General features: G+C 43.9%; 12 protein-coding genes across 12 annotated transcripts; 7 read left to right on the forward strand and 5 right to left on the reverse strand.

Moving 5' to 3' along the window:
- Nucleotides 1-507: 507 nt before the first annotated feature.
- On the forward strand, nucleotides 508-3,939 carry SAMD00019534_049520 (hypothetical protein; the record flags this gene model as incomplete). The annotated part of the gene is made up of 4 exons (XM_012899423.1): nucleotides 508-617; nucleotides 695-1,192; nucleotides 1,258-2,537; nucleotides 2,621-3,939. 4 exons carry the CDS (start codon nucleotides 508-510, stop codon nucleotides 3,937-3,939), a joined length of 3,207 nt encoding a protein of 1,068 aa, XP_012754877.1.
- Nucleotides 3,940-3,998: 59 nt separating this feature from the next.
- SAMD00019534_049530 (hypothetical protein) lies at nucleotides 3,999-5,279 on the reverse strand (the record flags this gene model as incomplete). The annotated part of the gene is made up of 1 exon (XM_012899424.1): nucleotides 3,999-5,279. A coding segment is annotated over one exon (1,281 nt), but the record flags the coding sequence as incomplete, so codon positions are not given.
- Nucleotides 5,280-5,806: 527 nt separating this feature from the next.
- SAMD00019534_049540 (hypothetical protein) lies at nucleotides 5,807-7,145 on the forward strand (the record flags this gene model as incomplete). The annotated part of the gene is made up of 2 exons (XM_012899425.1): nucleotides 5,807-7,008; nucleotides 7,109-7,145. The coding sequence occupies 2 exons, from the start codon at nucleotides 5,807-5,809 to the stop codon at nucleotides 7,143-7,145; spliced, it is 1,239 nt and encodes a 412-aa protein (XP_012754879.1).
- Nucleotides 7,146-7,342: 197 nt separating this feature from the next.
- Nucleotides 7,343-8,011, forward strand: SAMD00019534_049550 (hypothetical protein; the record flags this gene model as incomplete). The annotated part of the gene is made up of 1 exon (XM_012899426.1): nucleotides 7,343-8,011. One exon carries the CDS (start codon nucleotides 7,343-7,345, stop codon nucleotides 8,009-8,011), a length of 669 nt encoding a protein of 222 aa, XP_012754880.1.
- Nucleotides 8,012-8,742: 731 nt separating this feature from the next.
- SAMD00019534_049560 (hypothetical protein) lies at nucleotides 8,743-10,377 on the reverse strand (the record flags this gene model as incomplete). Its single annotated transcript, XM_012899427.1, has 1 exon — nucleotides 8,743-10,377. A coding segment is annotated over one exon (1,635 nt), but the record flags the coding sequence as incomplete, so codon positions are not given.
- A 96-nt stretch (nucleotides 10,378-10,473) lies between these two features.
- On the reverse strand, nucleotides 10,474-11,511 carry SAMD00019534_049570 (hypothetical protein; the record flags this gene model as incomplete). The annotated part of the gene is made up of 1 exon (XM_012899428.1): nucleotides 10,474-11,511. The coding sequence occupies one exon, from the start codon at nucleotides 11,509-11,511 to the stop codon at nucleotides 10,474-10,476; it is 1,038 nt and encodes a 345-aa protein (XP_012754882.1).
- Nucleotides 11,512-12,148: 637 nt separating this feature from the next.
- SAMD00019534_049580 (hypothetical protein) lies at nucleotides 12,149-12,331 on the forward strand (the record flags this gene model as incomplete). The annotated part of the gene is made up of 1 exon (XM_012899429.1): nucleotides 12,149-12,331. One exon carries the CDS (start codon nucleotides 12,149-12,151, stop codon nucleotides 12,329-12,331), a length of 183 nt encoding a protein of 60 aa, XP_012754883.1.
- Nucleotides 12,332-12,451: 120 nt separating this feature from the next.
- On the reverse strand, nucleotides 12,452-13,318 carry SAMD00019534_049590 (hypothetical protein; the record flags this gene model as incomplete). Its single annotated transcript, XM_012899430.1, has 2 exons — nucleotides 12,452-12,790; nucleotides 12,902-13,318. 2 exons carry the CDS (start codon nucleotides 13,316-13,318, stop codon nucleotides 12,452-12,454), a joined length of 756 nt encoding a protein of 251 aa, XP_012754884.1.
- Nucleotides 13,319-14,351: 1,033 nt separating this feature from the next.
- On the forward strand, nucleotides 14,352-16,340 carry SAMD00019534_049600 (hypothetical protein; the record flags this gene model as incomplete). The annotated part of the gene is made up of 5 exons (XM_012899431.1): nucleotides 14,352-14,730; nucleotides 14,794-15,031; nucleotides 15,101-15,334; nucleotides 15,406-16,016; nucleotides 16,144-16,340. 5 exons carry the CDS (start codon nucleotides 14,352-14,354, stop codon nucleotides 16,338-16,340), a joined length of 1,659 nt encoding a protein of 552 aa, XP_012754885.1.
- Nucleotides 16,341-18,611: 2,271 nt separating this feature from the next.
- Nucleotides 18,612-20,091, forward strand: SAMD00019534_049610 (hypothetical protein; the record flags this gene model as incomplete). The annotated part of the gene is made up of 2 exons (XM_012899432.1): nucleotides 18,612-18,887; nucleotides 19,996-20,091. Coding segments are annotated over 2 exons (372 nt in total), but the record flags the coding sequence as incomplete, so codon positions are not given.
- Nucleotides 20,092-21,234: 1,143 nt separating this feature from the next.
- SAMD00019534_049620 (hypothetical protein) lies at nucleotides 21,235-21,879 on the forward strand (the record flags this gene model as incomplete). Its single annotated transcript, XM_012899433.1, has 1 exon — nucleotides 21,235-21,879. The coding sequence occupies one exon, from the start codon at nucleotides 21,235-21,237 to the stop codon at nucleotides 21,877-21,879; it is 645 nt and encodes a 214-aa protein (XP_012754887.1).
- Nucleotides 21,880-22,447: 568 nt separating this feature from the next.
- On the reverse strand, nucleotides 22,448-23,587 carry SAMD00019534_049630 (hypothetical protein; the record flags this gene model as incomplete). Its single annotated transcript, XM_012899434.1, has 1 exon — nucleotides 22,448-23,587. A coding segment is annotated over one exon (1,140 nt), but the record flags the coding sequence as incomplete, so codon positions are not given.
- Nucleotides 23,588-27,716: the final 4,129 nt, after the last annotated feature.

Below are 27,716 nucleotides of genomic sequence, written 5' to 3' on the forward strand. Positions count from 1 at the left end.
CAGACACACGTACTATTGGTACGTGTAGTAGTTGGAGTCGATCGAATGAATGGTGTAATGTGCTCAACACATTGTTAATCAATTTAAACTAATGTCCTCGTGGTTTTAGACTCGTTCGTCGTTTTTTTGCAAATTGACTCAAAATCGCACTAAATTCATACAACTAATCGTTTCGTATTCATCGATTGTCTCAACTCAATTCGATTCTTATGTCATAAGTATGTGTACAATAATCTGATAATATATTATTGACAATTAATTAATTGTATTGATTGATCAATCATTATTATACAGAGATAAACTTTATGACTTTGATAGAATGAATGAATAACTTGAGTTGTTGAGAGTTAGTGTTGTGTTTGTGTTTGTTCACAAAAACCAAAGATGGGTGATTGAGTGAGGAAGCGAACGAGACGAAGGAGATTGTAAACACAGAACAAATAGTTAGAAAAAGAATACAGATAAATATATATAACAATAGTATATATATATAAAAGATAAACAAACATGGATGGTAATGATATGTTTGCAGTGTTTGACACTCCTTCACAATCATCTTCAAAGTATAACAAGAGGAATAGAGATAACAACAACAACAATGATAATGATGAGAAAGAGTATGTGTTACTGATTGATTGAATATCATCAATATAGTTGTGTAGGGTACTAACAATGAATGATCATTGAAATATAGGAATGGAAAGTGGATAAAGCCAAGAGATGATAATAATAATAATAATAATAATAAGATGGCAGAGGCTAAAGAGGTCAATGTAGCAGCATTGGATAATGAGATACAACAGTCAAAGAAGAAGATGAGAACAGATGCACCAGGTAGACAAGCTGATATATCAGTAGATGCTAGTAAACCAGATGAAACATTGAAGCAACTTAGACAACAACAGCAACAACAAGAGAATGAGGATACTACTATGACATCAACAACATCGACATCGACTACATCTACAGGATCATTCACATTGCCAAAGACTTGTACACATGATGTTGCACTCCCACCCGACTATGTAGACAATGATCCCGAACTGTTCAACCCTAAGGATCCAGTCAAGCCCGCGCGTACCTATCCATTCAAGCTGGATCCATTCCAGGCCACATCCGTAGCATGCATCGAGCGCAAAGAGTCCGTCCTAGTATCCGCTCATACATCCGCAGGAAAGACAGTCGTAGCAGAGTATGTTTCTCGCCCATTGATTGATTGAGTGCACTCAATCACTAACTCACCCAATCAACCTTTAGGTATTCAATTGCAGTAGCATTGAGAGAGGGACAGCGTGTGATTTATACATCGCCAATCAAGGCGCTGAGTAATCAGAAGTATCGTGACCTGCAGGAGACATTCCAGGATGTGGGTCTGATGACAGGTGATATCACAATCAATCCAAACGCGTCGTGTCTGGTCATGACAACAGAGATTCTTAGATCGATGCTCTACAGAGGCTCGGAGCTGATGCGTGAGGTGGCCTGGGTCATCTTTGATGAGATCCATTACCTGCGTGACAAGGAGCGTGGTGTCGTCTGGGAGGAGACAATCATCCTGCTGCCAGACAGCGTGCGCTTCGTATTCTTGTCGGCCACCATCCCCAACGCCAAAGAGTTTGCCGCGTGGATCGCCAAGATCCACAGCCAGCCCTGCCACATTGTCTACACCGAGTACCGTCCCATCCCGCTGCAGCACTACATCTTCCCGTCGGGCGGCGACGGCCTGCATCTGGTGGTCGACGAGAAGGGCACGTTCAAGGAGGAGAACTTCCTCAAGTCGTTGTCCAACCTGCAACAGAACGAGCTGGGTCGCAAGCGCAAGATGCAGAAGGGCACACAGTCCGACTGCTACAAGATCGTCAAGATGATCATGGAGCGCAACTACCAGCCCGTCATTGTGTTCTCGTTCAGCAAGAAGGACTGCGAGTTCTACGCGCTGCAGATGTCCAAGCTGGACTTCAACTCGGACGAGGAGAAGAAAGCTATCGACACGATCTTCTCCAACGCCATCGACTCGCTTTCCGAGAGCGACAAGAACCTCACCGCCGTGGTCAACATCCTGCCGCTGCTCAAGCGTGGCATTGGTATCCATCATGCCGGTCTGCTGCCCATCCTCAAGGAGATCATTGAGATTCTCTTCCAGTACGGCTACATCAAGGCTCTCTTTGCCACCGAGACCTTCTCCATCGGTCTTAACATGCCTGCCAAGACAGTGATCTTTACCAACGTGCGCAAGTTTGATGGAGAGTCCCAGCGATGGATCACTGGAGGCGAGTACATTCAGATGTCTGGACGTGCCGGACGTCGTGGTCTGGACGAGCGTGGTATCGTCATCCTGATGGTCGATGAGAAGATGGAGCCTGCCGTCGCCAAGGGCATGGTCAAGGGTCAGGCCGACCGACTCACATCGTCATTCTGGATCGGATACTCAATGTTGCTCAACATGATGAAGGTCGAGGACATTGACCCCGAGGCATTGCTCAAGCGATCATTCCATCAATATCAACAAGAGTCATTGATACCTCAACTCAAACAAAGTATGTTACATCATTGCCCGATCAATCAATCATGCAAGTCACTTACCATCTCCCTCCACCTACTCAAACAAACAAACAAACAGAGATCGAAGACTTGGAAGCAGAGAAGCAATTGATTGTGATCAAGGATGAGTCAGCAGTCAATGAATACTTGAACTTGAAGATACAGCTGAACAAACTGAGGGATGGAATGCGCGACTTTATCAACCAGCCATCATATGTGCAACCTTATCTCCAGGCAGGTCGAATCGTCAAGGTGCGTGAGGACTCTGTTGATTGGGGCTACGGAGTGGTGCTCAACTTCCACAAGCGACCAATCAAACAACAAGGCATCTCAGATCAATCATTCGAGATCGTGGCTGACATGCTGCTAAACACAGACGCCACACACACATCAGCGCCAAGACCCTGCCCAACTGGCGGCCAGGGCGAGCCACAGATCATCCCCGTCTCAATCAAGCTGTTTGATGGCATCACATCAGTGTGTCTCAACATCAAGAAGGATCTGATGCCCAACGAACTCAAGACTCATGTGTACAAGATGCTCAAGGAGGCCGACAATAGATTCCGTAAGGAGGGTGGACTCCCATTGATCGACCCCATCGAGGACATGAGGATCACAGACCCCAACTTCAAGAAACTGATCAGAAAGATCGAGACACTCGAGTCTCGCTACGTGGCCATGCCCATCTTCAAGGAGGCCGACGTTGAGCAGCGCACTGAACTCCTCCAGAAGAAGCTGGACATCGACAAGGAGGCCAAGGCACTGAAAAAGAAGATCAGAGAGGGCGACGAGGTCATCCTGAAGGACGACCTGCGCTCCATGAAGAGAATCCTCAAGCGTTTGGACTACATCAATGGCGACGACGTCGTTCAGGTCAAGGGCAGAGTGGCCAGCGAGATCTCAGCAGGTGACGAGTTGGTCATCAGTGAGCTCTTGTTCATGGGCCTCTTCAACGACATGACCAGCGAGCAGTGTGTTGCCGTGCTCAGTGTGTTTGTGTTCCCACCCGAGGGTTCTGCCGACATCAACAACGTCAAGATGAAGCCAGAGCTGGCACCCTTCTTCAGAAGTATTCAAGACACTGCCAGAAGGATCGTGCAGGTATCACAGGAGTGCAAGCTCACCATCGATGAGAAGGAGTACCTGAACAAGTTCAACCCATCGTTCATGGACACATCGTTCGCCTGGGCCAACGGTGCAACATTCGCCGAGATCTGCAAGATGACCGAGACATTCGAAGGAAACCTCATCAGAGCCATTAGGCGACTGGACGAGCTTCTCAGACAAATGGTAGTAGCTTCAAAGTCGATTGGAAACACTGATCTGGAGGTCAAGTTCTCGAATGCCATCGTCAAGATCAAGAGAGACATTCCATTCGCTGGCTCTCTCTACTTGTGAGCATATGTGCGAGTGTTTATTAGTAAGCCTGCCTCTCTTGGATACATGCCATTGGGTCATTTGGTAATGAGGCATGCTCCAAATAAAACACGTTTGTCTACAGGATCGTCATCATTGAGCAATGTCCATGTGTCATGTTCTTTTGAGTAGATATAGTTGTCATTGTTGCCACCAAGGTATATTATTCCAAAGGGTGGAGTATGTACCAAGTGGATAAACCTTCTATAATTTGGATGTGTGGACAGTATGGTCACCTCTTTAGTAGTCAATGAGTGCCTTGTAAATGATTCCTTGGTCAGAATGTAAACATTGCCATCAGAGTCGAAGCAATTGTTACTTGAATCAGTGGCGAACACACAACTCTTCACAATCTCCTGGACTTTGGTCTGAACATTGAATGAGATGATGTCTTTGTTGTTCCGGCTGCTTCCATCAGAATATTTGCAACCGCCTGCCATATAGATTGTGTTGTCGTTGAAATGAATGGTTGGCCAGCTCAGTCCATGATTCAAACTTCCAACTGTACTGAACTGTTGAGTGTCAATATCGAAGCAATCCACTCGATTTAATAACCTTTCATCTTTATCACAGCCACCGACCAGATAGATGTGTTTTTCTCCGTCATAACATGCAGATATGTTGGAGCCACCACTGACTCCACTACCAACAATGTCACCTTCATAGCACTGCCTGTCTGCCAATGAGTACCGGGAGAACTTGGTAGATGTGCTACCGTCACCTCCAAACACATAGATGTTGCCACGAGCAAAGACGTAAGAGTTGAATGATGTATTGAAGTTACCTTTGAACGTATTCTCTATGGTTGTCCAAGTGAATGATTGAGGTTCGAGCATATAGAGTTTGTCTTCATCTATTGAGACAACGACCTGGCGCTCTATATCCTGCTTCTTGATATTGGGATCAATTAGTTTAAAGCATGAACTAATCTGTTTCTTGATCATATCCAACTTGTTTATATCAGTCTTGATTTGATATGCGTGTAGACGAGCAACATCCTCATAGGGTTCTTGTTGCATTAGTTGAGTGTGTTGACTGATTGCTGCCAACAATACATCGTCACTTGACTCTACTTTGTTGTTGTTGTTTGCTTTATGATCATCATCTTGTCTTTGGAGCAACAATGTCCGAGTGTAAGGCATCTCGATGAATTGATCGATTGATGTGCTTGACATGATGGCCTCGAGTAGCTTTGGACTGTCTCTTGATGACTGATCATATCTTTCACCGCCAACATATGATGACGATTGATTGATGATGAAGTGATTGATGTCAATGATTTCATCGACGATGCTGTTGATCGTTGATTGAATGTGTGTCATCTGAGCATTGATTGGTGTCTTGATCTTGTGCTCTTGAGCCATCAACAACTTGAACATTTGTTCAAAGTGATCGCTCACCTCTTTGGAAGTGACCTCCAACGATTGATATGACGATGCACACAGTTGAAGTGTCTTCCAGAGATGCTCCATCCTTGTTGTGAACCACAATGATTGATCATTGCTTGACAGACTCTCTTTGATCCTTCTCAAATGATCAATCTTGTGACCATTGTGTGTCTGCTGCTGCGACAAGCAATCAGTGCACACCAACACATTGCATTGCAAGCACATGAACTCAGTCTTCAAACCATGAGTGTCACATGTGATACTAACATTCATATTGTCCATATATATAATGTTTGTGTAGTTGTATGACTAGACGACAAATGAACTACTCAAATGACAACAACTTTGAGTCATCGAAAGCATGATCAAAAGTGAGAGTCACTGATTCATTCACTCATTCATTATTATTCAATCGATCAAACAAATACATATAACATCATGATCGAGCCACATAAATAGATATGTCAGATCATAACAATACAACGACGACAACAACAACAACAACAACGACAACGACAACGACGACAACGACGACAAACAATGCAGCAGCAGCAGAGGGAATGATGTTGACCAAGCCTGAATCGAGGTTGCACTGTCTTCATTTGGGCTGCACAAGGTCCTCCACAGATTATGGCAACTTGGGCAATCATTGCGCAGCGGATCATGCTTGTACAAAGACTTATGCATCCTGTCCCAACTTCAGAAGATATCGCACAAAGATGTTCATTGCCAATGCCGACGACAAAGACTCTATCGAGATGATGCGGGCCGATGGACTCAACAAGTGTCTGCACACGACCTGCCTCCACTTCTTCCCCTCGTTGATTTCCATGGGCCATCACTTGGCTTCGAAACGTGGAGACCATCAATGTCCAGACCGCAACAGCTGTCCAGGATGTCAAAGAAGTGACAAGTTGATGGCAAGGTACACACTGCCCAAAGTCCTTCCTGTTATCAAGTCGTTTGTCTGCCTGCACGATGGTTGCTCCAGAGAGTACGAGATGTTTGGTCTGTTGCACAATCATTGCAAGGATATTCATTTCTGTCGATCGTACGCAAGTTGTATCAATGAACAACGCTATCGAACAATGCACTTCACCGCAGCCGCCGATGACACCGAGTCAATCAAGATGCTGAAAGCCAAAGGTCTCATCAAGTGCCCAGTTGCAACATGCAACCACTTCTACAAGACCAAGCCATCATTTAGAATTCACTTTAAATACTGTCACCCTAGTCTCGATATATCATCCATATGGCCATCTCTGAAGCGCAAACGATCCAATGTAAGCGACGAAGAGGAAGAGGAAGAGGAAGAAGATGAAGAGGAGGATGAGGGATACCAGGATGAAGATGGATTAGATCAAGGTAATGATGATGACGACGACGACAATGGACAAGATGAAGATGGTTATGATGTGTCACCAACCAACGAGTTGCCGTCATCCAATGACATGATCAAGTGTCTCCACTCCAACTGCGATAAGCACTTCACTCTGTGGAACAAAATGCTTCAACACATCAGGAGGGACCATGATAGAAGTGAGCCGTGTTCCGACCAGAGCTGTCCAGGATGCGAGTACCGACGACTCTGGGCGCCAAAGACACCTGATCCCTCCACCATGTTCAAGTGCCAACACGATGGATGTACTGCCTCTCATACGGTGTATGGGTCATTGCGAAAACACTGCCGATTCGAACACCAATGCACCTGGACATACGCAGCTTGTCCAAACTATCAGACCTATCAAATTATGAAATTCAAGGCCGATCCTGATGACACTGAATCAATCGCAATGTTGACTGCAAGAGGATGGGTCCAATGTCCACACACATCGTGTGGACACTTCATGGCGACACGCAAGGCCAAGGGTCATCACCTGGCAAAGGACCACCAGTGTCCTGATCCTGCCAGTTGTCAAGGTTGTATTGATCAAAGCCAACTTCACCAGACGCGTTCATCACGAATTGACAAAAAGCAGAAGGGCAAATTCAAATGTATGCATGGTGCTGACTGCACCAAGATATACCTTAACATCGGCCACTTGTATCGGCATTGTAAGGAGAAGCATGAGTGCCAAGAGACCTATGGATCATGTCCCAACGTTCGAGAGTACCGCGCTCAGAAGTACCATGCATCACACGGCGACACTCAATCAATCGAGAGATACTTGGCTGAAGGATTCCTCAGGTGTGATCATTCACAGTGCATCTACTTCTTCAAGACCGAGTGCGCCAAACACTCTCATATGTACCAGAGACATGTATGTTCCAATCCACATGGATGTGAAGCATGTGTCATTCGCAACTTCCACATCGACAACGGTGAGAACAACAGTGACGACCAAGATCAATCCCACTCTAATGGAGGGCGAAGAGGAAGACTACTCAATAGGCAGCGCAAGGTCATCAGTGGGACCGCGGTTAGTTACAAGAAGAGAAGCACGACAACAAACAGCACCCTTGCCAAGCCTTGTCAGGCTGGAGACTGGAATGAGAGAATGTTCAACTTGATCAAATGTCCACATGTTGGATGTGAGGAGTTTGGTCAGCCAAGTGTGATCAACCAACATCTTCGACTGGATCACACTTGTCCAGTGTCACTACATTTTGATGGTTGCCAGTTGTCTCGTCATAGTGAACATCAACATGATTGGTTGCTCGTGTGATTAATCAAACGAGTCAAGAATATAATCAAACCTTGGTACACACATTCATTCATCACAAAGTGATTGTTTATGGATCACTGGTTTTGAACACTCTTATTCAATCACAAGTTTATTTATTCCTAGTCAACTGGAGATAAGACAAGATCCAAATCCATAACGATTGTTGATTGAATATGTGTCATCTGAGCATTGATCGGTGTCTTGATCTTGTGTTCTTGTGTCATCAATTGTTTGAACGTCTGCTCAAAGTGATCACTTACCTCTTTAGAGGTTACTTCCAATGATTGATAAGATGTTGCACATAGTTGAAGTGTCTTCCAAAGATGGTCCATCCTTGATTTAAACCATAATGGATTCTTTGTTGATAGTCTACTTTTTATACATCTAAAATAATCCATCTTGTGACCATTGTGTTTCTGAACTAAACATTCAGGACACAGCCATACCTTGCATTGCAAGCACATAAACTCTTTCTTCAAACTATGATCATCACATATAATAGTAATAATATTATCCATCTTCTTCTATTGTGTATCCAACTGTCCACACAAGGTACACAATAAATTAATCATTAATGTTCATTCGCAATGACCAATGATTCATTAATTAATTAATTTTATTATTTATATATACTATATACAATATAATAGTATATATAAATAATAAAATTAATTAATGTAATACTTTATTTGGCACTAGATATGCCAGGTCAATCAAACCACCCTGTATCAGTTACCTTTTACACATGATCCACGTCCTACGCGAATGGGCACAGGGTCATGATCATAGAGCAGAGTCCATTTGTTATCTTCAACAGAGTAGAGATAGTTCTTGTTTGTGCCGCCAAGATATAGGACTCCATGTGATGGAACAAACCACAACTTGATATGGCTCTCAAACACTGGACAGTTTGCCAGTTGGGCTGACTGCTTGTTGGTGATCGAGTGCCTTTTGAACGTCACTCCATCCAATGAGTATATACTGTCGCTGTTATCAAAGCATATTGAGCTGGTATCTCTAGAGAGCGCTGCTGCTATGTATGTTTGAGTGACCATTGTTCGAACATTGAAAGCGATAACATCTCGATGATTGGACGCCAAGCTGTTGGCCATCGTCCTTTGGCCTCCAACCATATAGATCGTGTTGTTGTGGAAGTGGATGGTTGGCCAGGCCAACCCAAACGTGAGCTGTCCAACTTTGCTGAACTTCTGAGTGTCAATGTTGAAGCAATCAACTCGCTTCCTCATCTTATTGTTCTGATCGAATCCACCAACGAGATAGATGTTCTTTTCGCCGTCGTAGCATGCCGAGATGTAGTAGCCTCCATTCACGCCAGAGATATCATTGTCAAACCGTTGTTTGTCCACCAGGGAGTATCGAAGGAACTTCTTCTGTCGGTCCTTCCCGCCAAACACATAGACATTGCCACGTGCATAAACGAACGAGGTGAATACTTGATCGTGGTTATGGCCAAGTGCATCTGGGATCGTTGCCCAGGTGGACGATTGAAGTGAGAGCATTGTGAGGTCGTTGTTGTGCGCTGCGACAATGTTCACATTGGCAATGGGTATATCGATTTGTGCAATATTACGACCATGCTCGATCAGTAAAAAGCATGACTCGATCTGCTTCTTGATCTGATCCAGCTTGCCAACATCAATCTTGATACGATGTGCTTGAAGACGGTGTGTTGACACATCGTCATAGGGTACCTGACGCATATGCAGGGCGTGTCGACCAATCTTTGCCAACAGTTCATCGTCGCTGGGCTCCGGTTTATCAACATCAACGTCATCCGATAGGAGCAACAATGTCTGAGTGTAGGGCATCTTGATGAATTGATCGATTGATGTGCTTGACATGATGGCCTCGAGTAGCTTTGGACTGTCTCTTGATGACTGATCATATCTCTCACCGCCAACATATGATGACGATTGGTTGATGATGAAGTGATTGATGTCAATGATTTCATTGACGATGTTGTTGATTGTTGATTGAATGTGTGTCATCTGAGCATTGATCGGTGTCTTGATCTTGTGCTCTTGAGCCATCAACAACTTGAACATTTGTTCAAAGTGATCGCTCACCTCTTTGGAAGTGACCTCCAACGATTGATATGACGATGCACACAGTTGAAGTGTCTTCCAGAGATGCTCCATTCTCGTTGTCAACCATAATGATTGATGATCATTGGTCGATAGACTCTGTTTGATCCTTCTCAAATGATCAATCTTGTGACCATTGTGTGTCTGCACCAAGCAATCAGTGCACACCAACACATTGCACTGCAAGCAAACAAACTCTGTCTTCAAACTATGAGTGTCACATGTTATACAATCAAGATTAATGTTGTCCTTGTTACTCATTCTATATATAATTTATTATTATCATTACTTATAAGTATTATCTCTTTTCTACAACTTGTTTGATGATCAAATAAAAATGAACACTGTGTTGCGCACTTAGTTGGAAATAATGCATGAACCATGTGATGATCTACCAATCACAGGGTCATTGTCTTTGAGCAGTGACCATTTGTCATCCTTCAATGAGTAGAAGTAGTTGTTGCCTGTGCCACCAAGCGATATTATGCCAAATGATGTAACATATCTCATCTGAATGAAGTTGACAATATCGTGACACTTCAATTTGGACTCTGAGTCTTTGGCTGCCAGTGAGTACCTTTTGAATACTTTCAACGACATAACATATAAGTTGCCAATGTTATCAAAGCAAGCAGAGTATAAATCATCCGAGATGACATAGGTCTCTACTTTAGCATTGACCTTTGTGTGGACATTGAACGAGATGATGTCTCGATTGACTTTGTCGACCTTTTTTCCACCAAATATATAGATGATGTTGTCTTTGATGTTGATGGTGGGCCAGGCCAGACCTTCCTTAAGGTCTCCAACCTTACTGAACTGTTGAGTTTCAATGTTGAAACAGCCAACTCGGCTCAATATAGTGTCATTAAGCTCGCCACCGACAAGATAGATGTTTTTATCTCCATCATAACATGTCGAGATGAAGCTGCCTCCAACAATGCCAACAATCTCGCCTTCATAACATCTCTTTTCCTCCAATGAATATCGCGAGTACTTTGTCTGTGTGCCCTTTGCGCCACCAAACACATATATATTGTCACGAGCATATACATATGATGTATACACTTCATCAAAGTCACTGTTGAAGGCATCTTTGATTGTTGTCCAGGTGGATGTACCAAGTGAGAACAACGATATGTCCCTCAGATGAGCTGAGACAACCTTACCATACATGCCAACCGGTTCTACATTTGGACCAATCATTTCGAAGCACGACTCGATCTGCTTCTTGACCTGCTCCAACTTGCCAACATCAATCTTGATACGATGTGCTTGCAGGCTTGATGTGACAACATCATCGTAAGGTACATCTCGCATGTGATGAGTGTGCATACCCACCAGGGTCAACAACTCATCATCAGTCGGCTCCAACATGATGTACGATCCATTCATTAAGGAACGAGTGTAAGGCATCTGGATGAATTGATCGATGGACGAACAAGTTAAGATTGATTCAAGGATCTTGGATTGATCCCTTGGCTCTTTGGAATCATCATATCTAGGTGGTGATAGACGATGCTGATTGATTGACGACGAAATGATTGAGATCTACGATCTCATCGATGATATCATTGATTGTTGATTGAATATGTGTCATCTGAGCTTTGATCGGTGCTGTGGTCTTGTGTTCCCGAGCCATCAACAACTTGAACAGTTGTTCAAAGTGATCTCTGACCTCTTTTGTTGTTACTTCCAATGATTGATGTGATGTTGCACAGAGTTGAAGTGTCTTCCAGAGATGCTCCATCCATGTTGTGGACCACAATGATTGATGATCTTGATCATCTCTATGATCCTTTGCTCCTCTCGACATACTTCTCTTTATACTTGCCAAATGATCCATCCTATGACCATTATGAGTCTGCACCATGCATTCCAAACACATCAATACATTACAATCCAAACAAATAAACTCCTTTCTCAAACTATGATGAGCTCGACACAATATAATATTATTATTATTATTATCCATTATATATATATCTCTATCTCTATATCTATTGTGTTTATTCATCCTTTTATTTGGGAGATGCCAGAGGAAACTTTGAGATCTCAAGTTGCTTTGTTGATCGAGACACTTGAGGATTGGATCAAAGTCTTTCCAAGAAAGATTTTCGGAAGGCATGATTTGAAGACCAAGGCAGACAAGGAGAATCCAGCCAAACAGGACAAGAAGAGGAGGAGAGCCTCATCAGAGAAGGACGATGAATAAATGGCTACCAATCACAGAGGAGTTGTTATCCCCGACTGAATAGACAATTTGCAATCCTTCAATGAGTAGGTGTAGTTGTTGCCATAGTGCCACATAGCGATCGATCAATCAATCAATCAATCAGTTGGAAATAATACATGAACCATGTGCCGACCGATTGACAACTGGGTCATTGTCTTTGAGGTGAATCCATTTGTTATCCCTGACTGAATAGAGATAGTTCTTGCCTGCTCCACAAAGTGATACGACACCATATGTTGGGACAAACCTGAGCTGAATGAAGTTGACAAGATCGGGACACTTCAATTTAGTGGTCTGCATGGTGGCCAATGAGAACATTGAGAATGTGTTCAAAGACAGAATGTAGATGTTGTCACTGTTGTCAAAGCAAGCAGAGTACAATTCGTTGGGTATGGCATAGTAGGATACAGTAGCGGTAACCTTTGTGTGAAGGTTGAACTAGATGACATGTCGATTAATCATGTAGGATTCTTTGCCGCCTATGATATAGATCAAGTTGTCCTTGGAGTGGACCGTTGGCCAGGATATTCCATCCTTAAGGTCTCCAACCTTACTGAACTGTTGAGTGTCAATGTTGAAACAGCCAACCCTTTTCAATATCTTGCCATCTAGCTCACCACCGACAAGATAGATGCTTTTATCTCCATCATAACATGTTGAGATGAAGCTGCCTCCAACAATGCCAACAATCTCGCCTTCATAGCACTGCCTTTCTGCCAATGAATATCGCGAGTACTTGGTCTGTGTGCCCTTTCCACCTCCAAACACATAGACACTGCCACGTGCGTATATATATGAGGTGTATACTTCATCAAACTCGCTTTTGAAGGCATCTTTGATTGTTGTCCAGGTAGATGTGCCAAGTGATAGCAATGATATGTCTCTCAGATGAGCTGATACTATAGTGTTATTACTATTATTAGTCTTGCCAACCTGCTCCACATTTGATCCAATTGGCCCAATCATTTCAAAGCATGATTCGATCTGCTTCTTGACCTGCTCCAACTTGGCAACATCAATCCTAACTTGAGGTGCTTGCAAGCTTGATGTGACAACATCGTCATAGGTACATCTCGCATATGTTGAGTGTGTAGATCGATCAGAATCAACAATTCATCATCGGTTGGCTCAACCTTGTTATCCAGCCTATGCATTAATGATCGAGTATAAGGCTTCTGAATGAATTGATCGATGGACTTGCATGATTTGATCGACTCGATAATCTTGGATTGATCCCTTGGTTCTTTGTCATCTCTGTCAACATCGATCTGTGGTGGTGCTGATTGATTGACCACAAAGTGATTGAGTTCAACGATCTCATCAATGATATCATTGATCGTTGATTGAATATGTGTCATCCGAACAGTTATCGGTGCCGTGACCTTGCGCTCCCGAGCCATCAACAACTTGTACAGTTGTTCAAAGTGACTTTTGACTTCTTTAGACGTGACATCCAATGATTGATATGACGTTGCACACAATTGAAGTGTCTTCCAAAGATGATCCATCCTCGTTGTGAACCACAATGACTGATGATCATGCTCCTCATTATTATTATCCTTTGCCTTTGTCTTTGACTTTGTCTTTGTCTTTGTCTTTGACGTTGACATCATTGATGTTGACAGACTTTGTTTTATAGTCTCCAAATGATCCATCTTATGACCATTATGATTATGTACCATTCATTGTAAACAAACCAATGTCTTACACTCCAAACAAACAAACTCTTTTCTCAAACTATGATCAACACATAATATAATATTATTCATCTTATCTCTATCTATTGTTGGTATTCATTTTAATGAACATAAGTTGTACTTTCACCATTCATCTTGATGTGTTTGGTTGAAGTTCTTTTGATTGTAAATTGATTGAAATTTCAAAAGTTGTCCATTTCACACTTTGATGAAGGTGAAGTTGTTTATTGTCATCACTTTGAACTTAACAATTTAATATCTGTTTTGTTGTTTATTTATACAAGTACAATATATATTTTAGAATGGCATCTGTGACATCAGTGGCATCATCAGCTGAGGCTGATGGGAATAAACAACAGCAACAACCACATCAACAACAACAACAGAAACATCAACTTCATCATAGTCAGAATCATAATCATTATCATCAACAACAACCACATCAACATGATTTAGTAATATTCTTTAAGGTTAGGGGAAAGATGAGATCTGTTGTATTCACAGGCCACTCATTAGAAGACCTCAACGATGTGTTTGTTCTCAACTTCCCAGAGTTTAGCAAGGATACACTCACACCCTTTGTAATCAAACATCGCCAGAGTCGCATTGTCTACGAGCTAGAAGAAGTCTCAGACCTATACCCAGGCTGCATACTCGAGATGCGCAAGAACACAAGTGACTGTATGTAGTTGATGAATCGCGTCCCAATCAATCAATCAACTAACATGTGACTCATTGATGTAGCGATCGTTGAGGGCAAGAGAAGAAACTATGTATACACAGGCTTTGAGTCCAACAAGATTGTGGTGGTGATGGTGGGCATGCCAGCATCGGGCAAGACGTTCATCGCCAGGAAGATTAGGAATCTACTTAACTGGATGGGAGTAATGGCCAAGGTGTTTACTGTTAGTGACTACCGCAGGAACAGAGTGGGAGCAAAGCAATCAGCAGAGTTCTTTGATCCTGGCAACGTAGATGCATCGTATGTAACACCATGGGACTTGGCAGCCAGTCCCCTCAAGTACTAACCTTTAATCAATCAATCAAACAGACGTGTCAGACTACATATGGCCGTTGCTGCCATTGATGACATGATGTCGTGGCTAAACAGTGGCGCACAAGCTGGTATATATGACGCTACCAACCTGACGGAGGAGCGTAGACAGCTCATCCTGGCAAGGTGTACAAGAGAAGGTGTCAACAAGGTCATCTTTGTCGAGTCCATATACACAGATCAGTCCATGATGGAGGAGAACATGCTTGAGAACTGGAAGCTCTCTCCAGAGTAAGTGGATTGATTCGAATCATTACAATGATGCCATGACTAACTCAATCAATCAAATCAATCAATCATAGTTACGCTCACAATGTAAGTGAGAGTGAGGCAGCCAAGCACTTTAAGGAGAGACTATTCTTTTATCAGAAGGAGTACGTGGCGATTAACGACGACCTCCAGTACATCAAGTTGTACGATGTCGGAAAGAAGATCATTGCCAACAAGATCACGGGTTACTTGCCTGGCCGCATCATGTACCTGCTGATGAACCTACACCTGCACTCGCGTCCCATCTGGCTCTGCCGCTCGGGCCTCAGCGAGTGGAAGGCGCAGGGCCGCAAGGGCGGTGACTCGGACCTCAACGCCGAGGGTGAGACGTTCAGCCATCTGCTGGCCAGCTGGGTGGAGGAGCACACCAAGAACAACGAGGAGGTCACCGTGTGGACGTCGACGCTGAAGCGTGCCATCCGCACGGCACAGTACATTCCACATCCCAAGGTGCACGTTCGCGCACTCGATGACATTGAGCGAGGCGAGTGGGTTGGACTGACACGCGAGGAGATACTCAACCAGATGCCAGATGAGTTTGGCGCTCACTCTGATGACAAGCTTGGCTATCGCATTCCTCGTGGAGAGAACTATCTAGACGTCATCCAACGACTAGAGTCTGTAATTTTAGAACTTGAACGAAGTATGTATCGTAAACACAATGTATATTTAACAATGACCGATCCAAGGCCATTCCAGGCCCTCTTATCAGGGTCCGATGATGACGACAATGACTAATCACACTCCTCCTCCACCTAACCATCTCACAGCAAGAAACACCTCATTGATTGTCAGCCATCCAGCACCATTGCGATGCCTTTATGGATACATCACTGGCGAACCGATCGAGAAGTTCCCCTTCATCCAAATACCGCTGCATACGGTGATCTCACTCAGGCCTTCAGCCTATGGATGCGAGATCAAAATGTATCCGTTGGCCATGCCAAAGGATACTACTCACCATTAGCCAAGTTGGAGTCCACCAGGCCAAGGACTCTGTGTGAGTGTGTGTATGTATAGATAGACCAGCCATGGCGATTGTGGGGACCCCCCTTTAGTATCCTGCCTCCGAACAACTCTGTGTTGTTGAGGGTGGGGTCTGGATGTTGGGGCGGACTCGGCCCTCGCCAAGGTGTCTCACCGTTCGTTCGTGAAGAGACGCATGCTATGGATGGAAGATGGCATGGCCTGCCCACACATCCTACCACCTGGGGGCGCATGCCAAACAGTGTCATTGGGTTGGAACCCAAATGTGGAGACTCCGTCTATCGGCCAAGCAAGTAAGAAAGTGTTTGTTTGTGTGAGTGAGCGGGTGATGTMWACAACCTTGAATAAAGCCCGAATTAGTGTCATGGTCAATCGTCTACGCGTCACCTCACGTGTCTGAGTTGAGGCTATTTGTTGAGTAATGGGCAACAAAAATATCGATTGCGGCCCACGCAGCAGCGAACAACAGTTTTCTGGGCATTGTCGCCGATAGAAGAGTTGGTAATTTAGGATCTGTCACATTCAAGTGTTTGTTGTTCAATCAATCAACCATTATCACCCCAACCTTGTATCCACCCATTCATTCATTTCGTTCATTCATAAGTAGTCCAACTTCAAACTCATTGCAACTTAAGTTTATCTCTTATCTCTTCCCTTTATTATTCGTTAATAAATAGAACAACATCAACACACATAAGTAATAGATAGATACATATACATACATAGATAGACACACCACTCACACCTAGGGTCATTGACACACCTAATTATAATATTACAGTAAGTGTCGTATGTCCACACACCAAGCTTATCAACTTGGAACAATCACCGTCACCACCATCTCAACATTGACATGACATCTTTGGCATCGCCTGTGTTTCCATGACGTAGTTGAACATTGTCAACAACACAATGTGTGTGTGTCTAATCATTGCAACTACACATTCATTCACACACGTGATGGCAATGAACAATGACGGGGTTGTTAGTGTTGTTGTTCTTGGTCTTCCTTCTTCATTCTTTCGTTCCCCCTTACCACTACCCCACCGTCACCAGACAATAATAGATCCTCCTCCACCCACCCATCCATCCACCAACCCACACATTCACGTGATCACATACACATACACTAAGAAGAGAAAAGTGAGATGCTTAATCTACTTCTATCTATCTTAAACAAACCATCGATCACCCACAACCACAACACTCCTATTGTCATCTCAACAGCTTGCTCCTTTGACAAACAGTGTGAGGTCTGTCCGATCACCCAAGGGTGATGTGTTCAGAACCATATCACACAGCATATGGATGAAGCGATGGGGAGCCTTGTTGTCCAACATTGACACACACACATACCTGTTCGACGATACAACACCATTGCATCCAACCCCATTGATCAGTGTGTGGGGCAAAGGTTAAGCTGATCGTCGTTGCCCAAGTGTGGTATGTGTTTGTATTTGTTTGATTGTGTGTGTGTGTTGTGTTTGATTGATTGACTGAATGATAAAGTGTAATGAGTGTACTCGATCAAAGGACACTCACACACAATAATTCAAACACAATGCTGTGTGTACCTCCATCAGCCACTATTATTAGAATGATCGTCGTTGAACCGACCTATCCCTCCCTTACCCTACCCTTCCGTATTACTTCCTGTTTGCCATTTCCTCCATCCCCTCTTTGTTTATTGTCTGTTTGTGCCCGATGCCTGGGAAAGTAGTGTGAATGAGTGAGTGTGGAGTGATTGATTGATGAGTGTGTGTGAGCTGATTGAGAGGTGGACGCGGAGTTACGAAGCAGTAGATGAGGGCATGCCAAACTTGTTTCCAAACAACCAATCCAACAACAATCCAACAACAACAACAAATAACCTGTATTAATAGAGAGAGAGAGAGAGTGGAAGTGAAGTTAAAGAGTGTCGCAGCAGTCAGTCCATTGTCATCAGCAACGAGAGTCTCGATTCCATTGCCAACCCCCCTCATCCCACCACTACTTGTATCATTACTATTGTATCATTATCATTATCATTAGCAACATCATCAACAATAACAACAACTTTCCTCAACTCGATTTCCCTCAACTATCTTCATCAACATCATCATCCATCATCCATCCTTGTACTACCATTAGCCTGCCCAATAATTAATTAATCAATACTATGCTTTGTTGAACCCCAATAACTTCCCCAACCCTCAACTTCACCAGCCCTCATTGCCATTGCATTGCCCAAATCCAAATGCTGTACTATTAGTCCATCTCCATCAATCCATCCACTTCACTCACATCATCATCATCAATCAGTTCAACATCCAAGTTTAACAAGTTAGTTTGTCAACCAACAAATTTTACTTACCTTGGAAGTTTAATAACTTATTTATTCAATCATCATCAATCACTCCCAATCAGTATTATTAATTTCATACCAACATTACCATCACCATCTCCAGCCAGCCAGCCAGCAAGCAAGCCCAAGATCGCAAGCAAGCCAGCCAGCCTAGACCAGCCCATCTCTAATATTGTACAATACGTAAGTGAACACTTAAACAAACAAAGCCATCCGACCCGACATACACCTCCAAGGTGCACCCGATCACCTCATCATCGTCCCCATCTTCATCATCATCATCACCATCACATCTTCATAATCCTCAACACGATCACCGCCATCCATTGCATAATTCAACGACAATCAACAGCCAATTATCACATGACAGTTGACTGGACCTCTAGGTCAAGGCCGCCACTCATATTCTCGATTGATCACGATCATTTGATGGGTGCGCGAAACACACACAACACATCACACTCGCACACAAACATTTGTGGGCGTCGTTTGATCGCACCCTCCATCACCCGTCCACATCCAATTTCCAGTCCAATCAACTTTTGAGTTGCCTTTTAAACACGCCAACAACAATCAATGTAACAGTGAGTGAGTAAAGTGATTGATTGAGTTTGTTTGATAGATGGGGAGGGCATCTAGGACGCATCTGTACCCAATTCAATTGATCAGATCCTTCAACTCTTGCCCATCCGCATTCTCATCACACCTCACACTCTCCACATTCCACACACAATCAAACGCACTCATACGCATCCAATGGGGAAGGCTTAGCCCGACAGGGCAACATCTCCCCTGGATCCCACGTATTATTAGGAGTTGTGTCGCGTCTCCCCGCTACCAACCCTCCACCAACCACGAGAAGCAAAGAGTGGAAGGGTGCTTTGCTGCCAGCAACGAACACCTTCCCAATATGTCCTCACCGTGCGGTGATCGCATATGCAGAGATGAGGGCAGAGGGCACAACGTGGATGGATGGGTGGATGAATGATTACGGTACTTTCTTACTTTTTAGTAAGTGATGACCAATGATCATGTGACGACGGCGTTGTTGTTGGATTAATACCAAGCAAGCAAGTACACCTATATTATCTCTCAATCACATACATACACACACAATATATATAACTTGTTGTTGCCATCTCGTTGTAAGTCTACCTTCCTTAAGCATTACCATGACCATTACCATAATACACCCTCCTCCTCCACCTCCGATCACTCACTCATTCACTCAATCACTCATACAATAACTCATTCATTCAATCAAACAATCAACTTACTCACTCACTCAAAGGTGATTGATGCCCCTGTTGTTGTTTGGTTGTACAAACTGGGCTTGTTTAACACTTGTTTGTCATTGCCGCCCTCGACAGTGTGTACCAACAACACTTAAACAATCACATCACTCTATAAATATATATTATTACAATACTTATGCAGGCCTGATCAGCGCTGCCATGTATGTCCAAATTACCGATCCAGCTGATATCAGTCTGGATCGCACTCACCACACACAACTCCCCATCATCCACAACTCTCTCATCTCTCAATCTCTCATCTGGATTCTGTTAATGGTCATATGATCATATATGGAAGGCCCTTGGAAAGGCCATCTCCAGCCAGCCAACCAACACATCAACATAACAACCACAAACCACAACAACAACAACAAACACATATACCATATCTACTTATATATCCAACAACCCTCAATCTTCATTATATATATACTACCCATCGATGCTGAGGATAATGCATCTGGAGTAGTATGATGAGGAGGCGGCGGCGGCTACGGCGGGCCACCAATTGGCATTCGATCTGTTTCCGCACCACACCATCTACATCCAATCCATCCAGCCAACACACCACACAATCATTCATTCATTCTCCGCGACACATTCGCAGATGCATCCAAATACAACAACCAGCTGTTGGTTGGTTGGTGCTGCGCTCTACGCATAAATATCTCACTCATTCCTCATTACTCAAACCATCAATCAATCAATCAAACTGCCCAATCTTGGAACACAACAACTAACTCCCAATCCAATCCAACCCTTTCTAAACCTACCAGTATAATAATACTTTTCCAATCAATCAATCAACAACTTATATTCATTCATTCATAAATATCCTGTAATACTACCATACTATACAATCAAATAATCATCACAATGGACTACTCAAGAATCAACAACTTTATCGTCCTGTTCTGCCTCATTGTCTCGGTGCTGACTGCCACCTCCAGCGCTGAGCCCACCATCAATTATATTGGCGCCAACGACAATGGTGTCAGCTACTTCCCCGTCTTTGACGGCCTAAAGATGCACATCCGCTGCTACTCCAACCCCAATGCCTCCAAACAACACGGCCCCGCCGCCATCTTTGACTCTGGAATGCCATTCAGCTCATTGGCCTTCTCCACAATCATCTCCACAATCCTCCCCGATCTGCCCTCGCTCAATGTCAGCCGTCTCTGCKTTTTTTTGACCGTTATGGCTACGGCTGGTCCGATGCCTCGCCATACCCCCTGATGTCCAGTGACACTGTCTACCGTCTGCACGAGTCTCTGCAAATTGCCGCCATCTACCCACCATACATCATGGTCGGCTGGTCATGGGGCTCTATCGACGTCCAGAACTTTGTGCTCTCCTACATGGACGAGGTCGTCGGCATGATGACCCTCGATGGCACTGACTCTGGCTACGCCTTTGACCCAGCCAACCCACCCACTGCCTCGTACGCCACCGGTCTCGTCGAGAACTTCCTTCAGTTACCCACTGCCGTCCTCCAGGGCGCCGCCGACGCCGGCCAGATCCCACTGGTGTTTGGCTACTTCCAACCATCTGACAACCTGCCCGCCACCGCCAAGTCTGCCAGCAACCAGTGGTACGTCACCAGCAAGACCTTGACTACCATCCTGCAGGAGCTCCAGATTATGATCCCAAGCGCCAACGTGCTCAACTCAACCTACATCTCCAAGGGCACCTCCAAGCCCCTCTCCAACATGCCCTTTGTCGCTCTGACCGCCGATGCCAACGGTGCCGACTGGATCTCACGTCAGAACACCCTCGTGTCGCTCTCATCCAACAGCATCCACCTGCATACCAACGCCTCCCACTTTATCCCCTTGGAGGAACCCCGCTGGAGCTGTCAATGCCTTCAAGCAGCTGCTTAACCTCATGTCTATCTCGCCACCCGTAGTGCCTCTCTGGTAAACCAAACCAACCAGTGTATATTTATATTATATAGATAGATAGTTCGATGTTTTAGTGCGACGACGCCCCTTCCTCCCTCCTTCCCTCCTTCCCTCCCTACCTCCCTCCCTCCCTCAACTTCCATCCCTCGACGATGAATAAATAGAGCGAGACACACTCTTTCCTGTGTGTCTAGACACACAGCCTTGTAGGAACAATCATCATCTTGTCCCAATGCTTGTCCATACCCTTACTAACCCTCATCCCCAATGACTGACGACTACTGTTGTGTTGCGGGCTTGTGTGGCAGCATAAATTATTAGGGAAAGGATGGACTGATCAGGTCTCTCTTTATGTGATTCAACCAAAGTGTAGGGACGTACATCAATCCAATCTTGTATCCATTGCGGTATATATATGTACAGCTATAAGGTAAGGGAAGGGGGAGGATATGGGAAGGGGAAGGGGAGGGTATGTATGCAGAAGATGGGGAGGATGCAGTCCTCTCATCTAATCGTTGGACTAGTTAAAGTCCAGTCCAATCTATGGCTGGCCTAGTAGTGGCCGACGTTCTTCCTTGGCGCCAATGGCTATTTGTGGGTTGATGACAAAGATGTGATCGGACTCCTCCTCGTGCTTGGGCGGCTTGAGCAGCAGATTGATGCCGCAGAAGATCAGCATGAACTCGCCCACGTACAACGGAATGAACATCTCTGTGTATTGAATCGCCAGCTGGCCCTCTAGCTTGAGTGCTAGCAGGACCTTGAAGGTGATCGAGCAGAAGATGAGTATGAGTAGCGAGGACAGCTGGAAGATGGAGAAGCTCGAGTTCTCGCGCGAGCCCAAGCTGAACAACAGTAGGAAGAAGGAGAAGCACGCCGCAATGCCATCGGCCGTGTAGAGCGGGATGAAGCAGATTGACCAAGTGAGATCGGGGTGCACGCCGTGATAGCGCATCGCAATCATGATGACACTGGGCGTCAGCGCCAGGCCGATCAGGAACATGGGCATGCCACCCACGATGTACTTGGTCTTGCGTTGCGGCCTGTCGTCGTTCATGTGCAAGCCGCGGACGAAAGAGTAGAGGCCGCCCAGCAGCGTCGTGAAACTGAGCACGAGGATGGGCGCCACCATGATGACGGGCGACAGCGTGCTATACTGCAGATGGATGATGACAAAGAAGGCAAACACTGTCGACGAGATCACCCAGATGTTCCAGGTGAAGCGGATGATCCACGACACGTAGTTGGAGAGCGCACGCGACGACGTGATCAGGAACGCAATGAGCAAGATGGCAAACATCGGCATGTAGATGTACCACCACGACCAGTGGATGTAGCCGTCCAGCTGCAGGCCGTACAGGATGTTGAATGTGAGCGCCAAGAAGCTGACGCCCTGGAACAGCATGCCGACCTTGCGCCAGAACTTCTCGAGGCTCTTCTTTTTGAACTCGCGCTCGATGCTCTGTGGCGACTGTATATCGTGCAGCATTTGTGCGCGCATCGAGCTGTTGCGGCTGCTGCGGTTGCTGTTGCTGGTCAGCTCGTCTGACGACTGGGGGAAGGGCAGCGGAGGGCGCGCATAGTCTGCCCCCTCCAGCTGTTGTGCTTGGACGTAGTCCACATTGTCAGAGTCTGCTGGTAGATCCAAGATGTTGTCAGACGCTGACATGCTGCTTGCTTGTTTGAACTATATATATCACCTACTTGACTTGCGAGGTGATTGATCTGATTTGTTTGAGTGTTGAGTTGAGCTTAAATAGTTGTTGACGTGGATGATGACGAAGATGATGGATTGAAGTGTAGATGAATGAAGTGATGTGATTCGTGATGACCTGTGAATGCAGTATGTATGTGTTGGTTGATTGGTTGATTGAATGAACAAATGAGTGAGTGAGTTGAGTTGAGGGGAATGAAGGGGAGTGAAGGTTAGATTGGGTGACGTAGGCATGCGAGTCGAGCCATCATTCACATCGATCAAACATATGATTGATTGATTCGATTGATTTGAATGATTGGTTGACCGTGATTCATTGGTTGGTGGAGCGGTACCTACCTTGGTAATGGGATCAACACATTGAATTGGGGGGGTTGTATTACTTAATAGTGATGAGAATATACGAGATAAAGATTGATTGGTTGGTTGACTGACTGACTGATTGACTGACGTTGATTGGTCACTTGAGAGGTTCTAAGACAGGAGAATGGATGTGTGCGTTGGGGGTTGGGTTGGGTTGGATGGTAGATAGAAAGATGGATGTCCTTCCCGAGTCTAGACTTGGTCTCTGCACACTCACTCACTCAGACCGGTAGGATACTATTATACTATTCTCAAACTACTACTATGATGGCCTGTACTCTATCTTTCAAATAGGAGATGTTCTTGGTTTGTTTGGAAAAGAATGGTTCGCTGAGCCCTCTGACTTGTGTGTGTTGGTGATTGTGTGTGTGTGTGTTCTGGTCTTGAGCTTTATCATTTCAATCAGATCTTTATTCATTCATTTGATCATTCATCCATACCCCTCACTTACACTAATCACATATTCTACCTTGAGGGTCTTTAGGTGGCAACCAGTTTTTGGTTATTTCTGGTGATGGTGATGGGCCGCCATTCCTAGTGATCCAGGCGCTCGTATTAGGATTGGTCAGCATTGTGTGTTATGCTTCATACAAATGCCCCTCATTTGCATTTGCATCACCTGGGTATCAATCCCGAAACTATGAGGCTCTTTCAAAAAGTTGATCACTCGCAAAATTTCTAAAGATATTTCCACTGATGATGAAGTTGGAAATGAACTTTTGGCTACTCATCCTTGAATGATTGTGATTCGAAAGTTCTCGTCATCGGGTTGAACAGATAATGCAGTTTAAGACTACCCAGTGCACTCGACATAAACACCAGGACATTGTTCGTGTTCGGAGTTTGGTACATATATATCACATCTTCCCCAGACATAAGAACATCTAGATGATTTTACACCAGGCATTCATACTTCAAGTTCATCGGTACCGATTCAACCACCGATCGACTCACGATGACAATGAACTATTATGTCTTTGACTCTGTCTATCAATCATTGTAGTATCTAATCTAAACTATTGGTTTGTAGTTTGTTGTTGACATGTAGTTATAACAAAAGTTGTGTATTAATAATTTTATACTTCTACTTGTTTGATAAATAGAATTGGTTGAATATGATGAGTGAATTGATGAATGAATGACCACCTTGTCTTTGAATCCCAAGGCTAGGATCATTATGCACACAACAAAGCGAATTGGTAAGTTTGAGAATCCAAGTTGTGTTGGTGTGTGTGTGAGTGTGAGTCACTCAAAGTGTCATCCATTTATCATTCACAATTATCTCTCTCTTATTCATTACTTGTACATACATACATACTATACAATATTCATTCACATACATATTACATTACATATATACATACATACATTATAAATATTAGTAGTTTAGTTTTATAATGCAATATAACTACAATAACAATTCAACATCACTGGATAGTTACAACAACAACAATAACAACAATAACAATAATAGCAACAATAATGCTCACTCAAACGTGATATTCTATCCAAGTCTACAACAGACACAACAACAACAACAGCAACAGCAACAGCAACAACCTACACAACAACTTAATGAGTCAAATGATGTAAGTATAGAAACATGCTATACTCTCTAGAGTTGATACTAATTAGAGTTGTTTATCGATATTATTATTACAATCAGCTACACTACGAAGGATGGCTACAAAAGAAGGGCGAGATGGGTGTTGTGCTCACATGGAAGAAGCGATACTTTGTAGCCGATATGGAATCAATCAAATACTTTACAGAGGTCACTTGCAACAATCTAAAGGGTATCATTCTATGGGAGCACATTGTCAGCATCAAAGCATCAGCATTTGCCGTGTGGAATGATAATCGTTACTTTGAAATACATACCGTATGTATACAACAACAACCTATGATGGCTATCCAAACACACTCTTAACATCCATCCTTTAACAAACAAACAGAATAGAGCAAGGACATATTATCTCTTTGCAGATGACCAAGCAACATCATCAAGATGGATAGAAGCATTGACTAGAATCAACACTGCATACACTGCTCATTTGAAGGCATTGGAGCAACATGAGCAGCAACAAAAGAAACAACAACAGGAGCAATTGTTGCAGCAACAACAGTATCAGGAGCAACAGGAGCAGTTTGAGCAATACTCCCAAAAGACCTTCAACTCACCCTACAAGGACTATCTCAACTTTGTTCAACGCCAAGGCTATTCACATTATGGAGCGATGGATGACTCTTCAGACATCATGTCACAACATCATCAACATCATCACTCGTCAGCACAAGTTGACTCTGTTTTCAACGTTCCAGCACGTCCACCTGAGCCCCTTAGGACATTGACACATGAGCGCATCAAGGCCATCCTACCATCTGAGGGCAAGGACCTAGAGATATACTATCAGTCCACCACACACTTTGCCAGCGTCTTGACCTACAAGAGTCAAGACTTTTATTTGCTTGCCGCCTACCTTGTCATCTCAACATTGGACTGGGACAACAAGAAGACACAGACATTGCCAGGTGTCATCCCCTATGAGAGTGACATTGAGTATCCATACTTTGCCTACTCAATCCAACTAATTAGAACTGTATGTTTATCGTAGCGTAGTTGTCAATGAGTGTGACATTGGTTCTAACATTACAACAACAAAATATAAACAGGAGATACTAAACAGATGGAAACTCAATGGACCAACATACATCACACAGATTGACACATTTGTCMAAGAAGAAGAGACAAAACTATTTGATGATACTAGAGAATGAGGACATGGAGACATTTGTCAACAGGAACCTGTTACTCTTGAACTATGTACTCCAGTACACTGTCGTTGGTCATAAGTTGGCAGTGATTGAAGACTCACTGCTTGTACTGGTCGATAGATTCCTCGAGAGATTCGAGTCACTCTCATCAATTGTTCATAGTGCATTCCTACTTGAGGAGTTGTCCAAATGTGAGCCAGTCAGCAACATGACACAGTCTGACATTGCATTGTTGAAATCATTCACTCAATCCTATCTATTGTATCAAGTATGTATTTTTGACCAACTAATGTATATACACAATCATCATCCAGTTATTCTTACTTACATTCATTCATTTATTTGTTACAACAGAAACTACATGGAGAGAATAAGAACAACAGTAGGTTCAGAATGGACCCAACTATCAAACAGAAGTATGAAGGCGTCAGCCATCAGTTCTCTTTGGCACTCAATAGTCACCCTGTTCTGGCACCATTTGCAGGGTAAGTTGGAATGATTGATGTCATGTCACTCAGTTTTTAACTTTTGATCATTCATAAACAGTCAAATCCAAAGAACAGTTGTAAAGATATTCATTATTTGGAGCAAGAACCTTCCACTCTGCGAAACAACCTCAACGTTGGATGTATCTATATATAGGAACTACAAGGTATTCATCAGAATACTAAGCAAACTAGATCCAAACCTATTCCAACAGTTGTACAACTCTGTAAATTCAGCCAAGGACACACTCTACAGTCACATTGAAAGACAGATAGGTAATTTCGAGGTGAATACCTTTGATGTGTCCTCTTTGGAGGCTATCCAACCAACAAACATTAGTCCTACCAAATAAATATTGTGTGTTTTTTTAGATTACAATAATTAAAAAAATTGAACCCGAGTTGAAACCCCCGGAAAAATATAATAAGTCATATGCCCAATCTCATGGCATTCTTAGGAAAGTGGTTAAATCCGCCAG

The sequence above is a fragment of the Acytostelium subglobosum genome (genome assembly GCF_000787575.1).
Source record: "Acytostelium subglobosum LB1 DNA, scaffold: scaffold9, whole genome shotgun sequence".
NCBI classification, from domain to species: domain Eukaryota; phylum Evosea; class Eumycetozoa; order Acytosteliales; family Acytosteliaceae; genus Acytostelium; species Acytostelium subglobosum.